We start from the raw sequence: 9,774 nt of genomic DNA on the forward strand, positions 1-9,774 counted from the left end.
TTCCCTTTTTCAGTGGGAGAAGAGATGTGTATCTTTTTACTGTTTGAATTATGAGTCATTTTTGTACTCCTCCTTATACTTTTTCAACTTTTAATTTTGTTCTATTTGTTGCTTACCATGGAGCACTTCTCCAGGACTTCCTCCTGGAACTTCAGAAATCGCTCCTGAACTTCAGCTTCATTGAGGAAAAAGGCAAGGAAGTGAGTGAAGGGCTGCTTTCTTCTAAAAGTGAGCAGAAGAACATCAATCCGAGTTCGGGCTGAAATTACACCACTTCGATGCTGGCCAGTGATTACTGTAAGCAAAAAAAAAGATTTAACACGCTCAAGGACCATCAACTGGTTGTAAAATAGGTGACCTCTTAAAACTGTCATCTCTGGGGAACAAAACTGTCATGAATGTGTACATAATTCTGAACAGCAGACAGTACCAAGGGTAAGAAAGCTGTTAATGAATCCAGTCTAAGCAGAATGAGGTTTAAACAGAATAATCTTAAGACCATCTGATGAAGTAAGAAAATGAATTCAAAAGCTACAAAGCAATCCCTCATACCTTGCTAGTAGAAATGTAAAATGGTACAGCTGATATGTAGAAGTCTGGCAGTTCCATAAAAAATTAAACAGAGAAGTACCACATGACCCAGGAATTTCACTCCTAGGTAGAAACTCAAAGGAAGTAAAAGCAGGTATTCAAAAAAAAAAAAAAAACAACCCACTTGTACAAATGTTCATAACAGCTTTATTCACAACAGCCAACAGGTGGAAAAACACAAATTGTCCTTTAACCAATAAATGAACAAATAAACCGTGGTATTAGGTATTATCATACACTGAAATACTATTTGGCAAAAGAAAAAAAGGGAGTGAAGTAATCATACATGCAAAAACATGGATGAATCTTGAAAACATTATGCTAAGTTAAAGATGCCAGACACAAAAGACCACATATTGCATGTTTCCACGTATAGGAACTATCTAAACAGGCAAATTCAGAGAGTCAGAAAGCGGATTAGTGGTAACAAAGATCTTGGGAGTAGTGAGGAATGGTGAGTGATTGGTTAATGGATATGAAGTTTCCTTTTTGGCTGACAGATGTTTTGGAACCAGACAGTGGTTGTCGAGCAACTGTAAATGTTTCCTATTCCAGGGGATCTTCCCCACCCAGGCATTGCAGGCAGATTCTTTACAGTCTGAGCTACCAGGGAAGCCTGTAAATAATGCCACTCGATTCAACACTTTAAGGTGGTCTAAATGGCAAATTTATGTTGTGTATATTCTACCATTTTTTTAAAAAGAACAATATATTACACAGAAACTCAAACAATAAAAATTAAGAACAAAAAAAGTAGAGTTTTCTGTTATGTGAATTTCACCTCAATTTTAAAAAATACTGTGGCAAAATGTTTAACGATTTGCTATAGTAAAAGAGCAAAACAGAGTCTACTACAATATATATGATCCTACCCTAACTGTATGAAAAATACAAGGCTAAAGTAAAAATGTTTCTCTATATCTGCATTATTATGTATGGATATCAAATTTCCACACTTTAGTGTAATTTCGTCTTCTCTGATCTGGGCTGTCTTTATATATAAATGAAAATAAGGGGAAAAACCACAAAATCTTATACTACAATCTGTAAAGAAAAAAAAAATCATTTAAGGATTACATAACCTCTGTTTAATAGAGATTAAACCTCTAGGTTCCAGAACTGGCAGTGCTTGGTTCAAAACATAAACGAAGGAAAATGCAGAAGATAGGAACAATGAACAAAACTGGCATCTCAACGGAGGATTTATTAAAGAGAAAAGGACAGATTTCTGAATATGATATAAAATACTGAAGTATTAACTTAAATAGTAGCAAAATCTGCTACATACTTTCAAGACCACAAAGCTTGTTCCTTCCAAGCAACTGCAGAAGTTAAACAAATAATTCCATTTATTTGTCCTAATACTTCCCATTAAAGCATTTCAAATTTCCTACAAGAACAGCCTAATTTTTTTAAAATAAAAATGAAATTATCATACCCATTTTGTTGTAAAGAAACAAGATGGAAATTTCTGGGAAAAGAAGTAAATTATGAATGAACTGGGATTCCAATGATAAAAGGATCTGCCTGCCAATGCTGGAGACTAAGAAGACATTGGTTTCATCCCTGATTCGGGAAGATTCCCTGGAGGAGGAAATGGCTACCCACTCCAGTATTCTTGCCTGGAGAAACCCATGGACAGAGCAGCCTGGCAGGCTACATTCCATAAGGTCACAAAGAGTCGAACACAACTAAGCAACTGAGCACTCAGGCACGCACACGTGAATGAGTTAACAGAAAGCCTAAAAGCTGTTTGCCTAAACAGAAAATTGACAGAAGTCATAACCAAAAAATGTAAGAGAGCTTCCCAAATGGCACTAGTGGTAAAGAACCCACCTGTCAATGCAGGAGACATAAGAGACTCAGGTTCAATCCCTGGGTCAGGAAGACCTCTGGAGGAGGGCATGGCAACCCACTCCAGTTATTTTTGCCTGGAGGATCCCATGGACAAAGGAAAGGAGCCTGGCCAGCTACAGTCCATGGGGTCACAAGGAGTCAGACATAACTGAAGCGACTTGGCAAGCATGCACAAAAAAATTTAGAAGTAGAGACATGGTATTTTTTTGATGATATAATTTTATTTTCAATAGAACACTTTGAGAATCCAAAAGATTCAAATGCCCAGTGAGGGGAAGTGTCCGAGCAGGCATTCAAATAATGTGCCATAAAAATAGTGACAAAGGAGGATTCAATGGTAAACTGGAATAATGTTAAAGTAAAGTAGAAATTATAATTATCTCTGCACAAGGAAAAAAATATGGTAAGAAACTAAAAGAAAAAGGTATGCAGGGGAGGGAAGCTTAAAACTCCTGTTTATGTTTAGTTCTATAAAAATTTAGTACAAAATACTGTATCTATCCTTTTGCACTAAGAAGGTAGTTTGGCAGAGAATAAGACTAGTAAGATGTTTTCATTTTTTTAAACACAGAAAACTGCTAAGGGCATGTCAAAGGTGCTCAGACTTATTTCCAGAAAAAAATTCAAAGCTGAGTAAACAATAACTACAGAGCAAATATGATGAGGTTAGAAATATTCTAAAACTACAAATATCTGAGAGGACCAGAATTTACTTGACATGGGTCTAAGGACTACAACAAGAGATACAGAGGAAGAAAACAAAGGCACTGATGTGGAACTTTATAAAAACCAACTGCGTAACTAAAATGACAAAATCATTTTAAAAGCCTAGAGAATCCCATGGACAGAGGAGCCTGGCCAAATACAGTCCATGGGGTCACAAAGAGTCGGATACGGCTGAAACACGCACAAAAAAATCATTCTTATATCCCATTGCCTGAGGTTTCAAAACAGACTAGACCAAATTCTTATCTAGAGGACAAACTGAAACCTACCAGATCATTTTCTTCTCTAGTTTCTCTAATTTAGGAGAGGCAAAACAACTAATTACAACATATACCACACCAATACAACTGCAGTTTTGATTTCACATCAGAACCCAATTTACTGTAACCAGTAAATTCAATTTTTTTATATACTTTACTTCCCTTCAAGACCAATAAGCCAGTTTATCCTCTTGCTTTTCAATTAAATTAGTTCCACTAAATTCTTACTTTTAACAATTAAACACCCTTAATTAATTTAATGCAATTAATAAAATTACTTCAGTATTTATAACCTGAACTTTAACACTTAAGGAAAGACACAAGCTTTTTTTTAAAAAAACAGTAATTCTAATGAACTAAATATCTATTTTAATGAAAGTCCTTCAAAAATGTCATTAAAGTTCTGAAGTTAGAGTTTACTCGTTACAAAGGGGCTGGGGAAAACTCCAGCACTCCACTGTCCAAAATAGGAGCCCACATGCAGCCAGTTAAATTAAAAGATAAATGAATTAAAATTAAATAGAATTTAAAATTCAGTTCCTCAGTCACATTAGCCACCTTTCAAGTACTCACTCACGAGTGGCTAGTGGCTCTTTGGATACTGCAAATATACAACATACTCACCATCATGGAAAGTTCTTCTGGACAGCACCACTCTAAAGTCAACCGCTACTTATCTGCCACAGTGATTATTTTTACATAGAACAAAATAAGAAGAGTACTTATAATTCTTTTCTCCTAAAACTTAATACAATCCACAAGTGTTTATGGAAAATGGATTATTGGAGGCTGTGGCACTTACCTGATGCTGAAAAATTCCTACTGTTTTAAAAATTCTGTCCCTTCAGTACCCCCTCACTCAAAGTCACTTTACAAGTCTGTGCACTTGGTTCACACTGATGCTTTAGTACAGAACTTTCTGACATGGTTTCTATTGCCAAACTATTTTTCCTCACCTGAACACTTACTTGAATCAGGCTGTCGTTTTAATTATTACTCTTACAATTTCCTTCCTAGTCTACAAAGCAAGATAAAAACAAGATAACTAATAGGGAAAGGGCTGAGCTTCATTTCAAATTTGCTGATCTCACTTTTTCTCTCTAATTCTAACTTTGAATAATTCACAAACTCCATTTCAAGCTACTGAAGCATACAAGAAATCTCCTAGTCCACAATAAAATCTGGAAGCTTTATTCCATCAGTATGTAGTAAAGTATCAAATTAAGGCCCAGGTATTCAAATCAAGATAAGGCTGTGTAAGTACATCTTTCCTCATCTGAGAGACTGATGCTGATATAAAAAGAACAGCAGCTACAGAACCACATAAAAAATATAATCATCAAACACTGCAGTTGGGTCACATTATTCCATGCACATACAAAAGTGACTGCAAACATATATAGAGTCTCACCAATTTCTCCTTCTTGTCCAGGCTTAGGAATGCTAATAGAAGTTTTGGTCTCCACTTCTAGTTTCTTTCTAGTGTCCCCTCTCTTTCCAACAATATGCCTATAATATAGAAAAAGTTAATTAATGTAAGTCAAAATATACCAGAATAAAGAACTCCATCATATTTAAATCATATGTGGCCAGAGATACTCCCTCATAGAAGAGTGCTTCAGTACAAACTCAGTTTTCATAGAGGAAATAATAAATTATATAGCTTTATAGAACATGTTGCATTATATTCACTGACAAAACCATGTTCTACAGCCAATTCAATGCCTAGAAAGAATAATTAAACCCAATGCCTGTTTGCTTCTCAAAACTAGATTCAAAATCTGGGTCTGCAGTTAAGTGAAAGAAAAGCTAGCATAGTCTCACTGGACACTTGAATGGGTCTACAATTTGAAGGGGGAAAATCTTGCCCTCTTAGAGAGCAAATTAACTACATTTTGAGTTCATCCTAAGGGAATTATCCTTCATTAATTAAATAATGGCAAAGAGCTTAGCAAAGAGCAGGGTCCACCAACCAAGACAGATGCAAGCACAGAAAGAGGTAACCCTCAGGCTGAATTCAAACACATAGACATGTCTTGTTTGGGAGATTTCACCTAAAACTTGGGAAATTTCACCTAAAAAATATTGACTTCTAAGTTCTTTCAAAAAATTGGGAGATCTGACTACTCAATGGCAAAAATAGGCTGGAACATGAGCTCATTTCTGAAAATGGAATATGAATTCATCACAATCCCTGCCACTTCCTACTGTCTTTTATTGACTCTAATCATCTATTGGCTCACATTACTTACTCAGGCCGCCTAGTATAAACAATTCTGACCATCCAAAGCTATCTTCTGGAACCCATAGTAATTAGATGTATCAAAGCAAATGAGACTACTTTACTCCCAGGAGAAAAGTTTCAGAGTCTAAATAAAGCACTAAGAGACCATCACAGGACCATAAAGTTAAGAGAAAAAACTTCATCAACAGTATTTTGACTTCGATGACTTCAATTACAGTACACTACAGCACTGGTGACTATGCCTAAAATTCTGTACTTGTTTTTACATGGAATAACCAAGTCCGATTATTTCCATTAAGATTTATTGTAGTAAGCCAGCTTTTTATAAAAGATGTTCAGAAGAGGACTGGAACTCCACAGTTTCCATGTGGTTTTTCTCTGTGTTGAGCTAGCACCAATTCCCTCAGCCTTTGCCTTTCCAGGTCTTATCAATAAAGAAGTATTTTCAGTCAGGTTCCTGTTTGTTAGCACATGGCTAGTGGACAAACCTCTCATAAAGTAGCTAGTTCAAAGTGTTAATAGTCTAGGCACCTTAGAAAGGGAAGTGGTTGAGGTTAAAGAGGCTTTAGAAGCAAACAAACCTTGGCCAAGTCATTTAACCACTCTTAGCCTACTACTTCACTTAAAAAAATGGAGTGAATAATACCTAAGTATCATAAGGTTGGTCATAAGGATTAAATGTGATCATATATGAAAGGACTTCCCAGTGACTGGCACATAGCTCAGTATAGACCATGTCATCCTCATTAAACTCATGATGGCATCCTTCCAGTTCAGAGTACAGACAGACCCAAAAGACGTTTACACGGAAAGTCTAAAGCATTCACTAAAATAATACAGATAAACAGTGAAAGGGTGACTCCTTATTGTATAAGTGGAAATTCTTGCCAGATCAAATGGTTCTCAATCTTGGCTACACACTGGAATCACCTGGGTAGCTATAAAAACTAATAATGCCTGGGTTCAGCTCCCAGAGATTTCAGACTCAACTGGTCTGGGGTACACCTAGGTATTAGGAGTTTTTAAAACTCCCCAGGTGATTCTAATGTGTACCTGAAGTTGAGAGCCACAGTATTAGACCTCGTCTGTGGACATGTGCACCACTATTAGACTTTGATTATAAGTTAGTTTGGTCAAGTAATTTCTTCCTTGGACCAAATAAGCTTACATAAATGATTCTTAAGATGAAATCTTCCATGTATTTGTCAGTAAGACCAAAAGGAAGGAAGAGAGGAAGAGAAGGAAGGAAGAAGAAAGGAAAAAAGAAAGAAGTCTTCCTAGTAAATATTGTCTATTAATTAGGATTTAGCAGAACCAATACTTAATCTAACATGCAAGTCATCTGGAACAAAATGAGTATTTAGAATATATAAAATTCAAAAGGTCATATGGTTAGAATCAGACATTTAAGGAATCTTTACATACCTTAGCAGTAACAAATTTATACATTAAGGAAGACATGTTGTATTGATTTTTACCAGGAATCTGAGTCACAGCTTTCTAAAATCCCATTTCTTAGAAGAAAATGTGACTGAAACCTGGGAGGAAGGTGAGCTGTCAGGATCAGCATTTGGTTTCTCATTGGTCCCATTCCAGGAGAGAAATTTCATCCTCAATAGGTGTCTCAGAAAATTCTCAAGGTGAAAAAAATGCAACTATTCGCCTCTTGGAACTTAAAGGTGTATGATTCTGTATTTGGAGACCTCCTCTCATAGAGAAGTACAGACAGACTTTATTCATCTGGTACAACACAGAAAAACAATCTATCACTTCCTAGACCATCCTATCTTCAGAGGTGCAAGCCCAAAAGAAGCCAGCCAGCTACATGAGCTAACGATATTAGTGGTTAATAAGAGACAGAATATTATCAACACGAAGACAAGCAGGCACAGATTGAAATGATCACAAAGCTTCCAAGCAATTTAAAACTAACGATGATTCTGGAAAAAGCATTTTAGTCTTTGACAAGAACTGGAGGACAACAGAACAGACACATTCCTGCCTTCAAATAGTTTCCTGTCTAGCGGAAGAAACATCAAATAGCTGACAAATAAATATAAACATTAGGCTTGAGAAATGCTATAAAGGAAAAGTAGTGGTGTTATAAAAACATATACTATGGTAATCAATGTGGTGGGTGGGGATGCTGGTGTCAAAACAAGCTTCCCTAAGGAAGGAGAATATATTAATAACTAGGTAATGTAAGGAAAGGGAACAGCATATGCCAAAGCTAGAAGGTAGGAAGGAACCCAGCACATTTGAGGAACTGAAGAAAACCAGTTAAACTTAAGTGCAAATCCAGGGAAAGAGTGGTGTGAGCTGAAACTGAAAAATGCAGGGCTGGCTAAGTCATGTTCAAGATTTTGGCCACTGCTCTAATGGAATAAAATTCCATCTTCCAGGGAAGAATGTTAGTGGATTTCAAGCAAAGGTAATAAAATAATCAGGTTTTCCTTTTAAAAAGATTATTCCACCCTCAATGTGAAGAACTGATTAGAATAGAGCAACAATCAGTGTGGAGAGACCAGTATGTAGGCTATTTGAAATAATTCACAGAAGAGGTAGCAGAATGGCTATAAAGAAAAAGTAAGTGGTAGATTCAAAAGATACTTAAGAGGCAAAATCAACAGGACTTGGTGATATATATGGAATGATGAAACTGATCTGCAATTAGTCTTTAGAAATTCTAGGATGTTAAACACTAAACCATATTGTCACTAATAAGTACTGTAATAAGTGTGGAAAGGAGAAGAATCAGCTTCCTTCTAAGTTTCCTGGAAGTGCCTTCCCATGAAGCTGCCAAGGGGCATCACTCACTTGTAGAGGAGGCTGGGGGCCTTGACGGTACATCGGAAACCTTGTGGGGTCTGCACCACCTCGTAGGTTTCACAGGGCTCTTCTGCACACTCCATGAGGCCTGTACAGAAACCATAACATCTCACTCAGAGCTGTTGCTCTGTGGACAACAGTCTTTCTTCTCCTCAGCTGTCCAACCATTCTTGAGGTTTAAAGAAAAGCAATACACACACAAAAAGAACAGCCATACACTTTACACTGCAGAACACTGCTCCAACGTTCCTCCTCACCTGCTCTTAGACAAAAAAATAAAGAATAAAAACACATGACTATTTTAAATCTTCCAATCTTGGAACCTTGGAAAAAGGAGTATCTACATACCATTATTTAATTGTTTTCTCCCAGAAATAAATCTTGTGTACTATTTTACGGAGACATAATTCACATAAAATCCATCCTCTTAAAATGTACAACTCAGCGGTTTTTAGTATTAGGACACAAAATCACTTCAGCGAATGAGGTAGGTAGGAGTGATACTGGAGAATTTACTCCATACAGCCAAGACAAAGAGAAAACAGGAGGCTGAAATAAGAGCTCAAGGCCCCAGGGCTGAAGGGAAACAGCCACGATGGTTGTGTATTTGAAACTGCCTGAATATGACTGCAGAGAAGAAAAGAATTATGACACAACAACCACAGTTAATATTGGGCGTATGTTCATTTATTTCAACAATTTATAAAAACTAGTTCATAGCTTTACAGATAAAAGAACTTAATTTTGCCACAGACAATTGTTAATATTAATAGCTAACTAAGATTACCCCTTATTACATTTAAGCCTCTGCACAAAGATGAGACACAACTTAACTTATGAACTGAGAACACCTCCTCAAACAAACTCACCAGCCCACTCAGAATCAACAAGGGAGCTGTGAGAGGCCAAACAAGTCAAATTTCAGTGCTCTCACAGAAACACTGAAACAAAGATTGCTTATACAATATGGATAACATTGTACTTCTAATCTGACCAAAAAGCAACTACGATTACCTTGGTAATAGCCATCATCTTCTTCTTCATGTTGATAAGTCTGTTCTTGGATGGGATTCTTCCTATAAACCCGTCCACCAATTTTTATAAGCTGGGGACGCAGAACTTCCATGATTATGTGGATCTTTACACAGGCCTACAAGGAGAGAACTGGGCATCAGTTTATAGTCCATGCTAAGCAAAAGCATTACTGTTTCCACGAGATTTCCCCTATCTAGAAGCTGTTTTAGTAAGTCAATTGCTGCATTTTCC

At 36.6% G+C, this 9,774-nt stretch overlaps 1 protein-coding gene across 17 annotated transcripts in view; it reads right to left on the bottom strand.

The window, feature by feature from the left end:
• ASCC1 (activating signal cointegrator 1 complex subunit 1) overlaps nucleotides 1-9,774 on the bottom strand; it is a 117,794-nt gene that overhangs the window by 106,375 nt on the left and 1,645 nt on the right. For all 17 annotated transcript variants that reach the window (XR_011253013.1, XR_011253007.1, XR_011253011.1 and 14 more), the window contains exons 2-5: nucleotides 9,523-9,658; nucleotides 8,497-8,596; nucleotides 4,846-4,943; nucleotides 117-295 (exon numbers count right to left, since the gene is read on the bottom strand). Coding sequence is in view for 9 of the 17 variants with exons in the window: in XM_069572005.1 (XP_069428106.1) it covers nucleotides 117-295; nucleotides 4,846-4,943; nucleotides 8,497-8,596; nucleotides 9,523-9,658 (513 nt within the window). In the remaining 8 variants the exon portion in view is untranslated. The remainder of the gene's footprint in view (nucleotides 1-116; nucleotides 296-4,845; nucleotides 4,944-8,496; nucleotides 8,597-9,522; nucleotides 9,659-9,774) is intronic.

This window comes from Ovis canadensis, chromosome 25 (assembly GCF_042477335.2).
Source record: "Ovis canadensis isolate MfBH-ARS-UI-01 breed Bighorn chromosome 25, ARS-UI_OviCan_v2, whole genome shotgun sequence".
Classification (NCBI taxonomy): domain Eukaryota; kingdom Metazoa; phylum Chordata; class Mammalia; order Artiodactyla; family Bovidae; genus Ovis; species Ovis canadensis.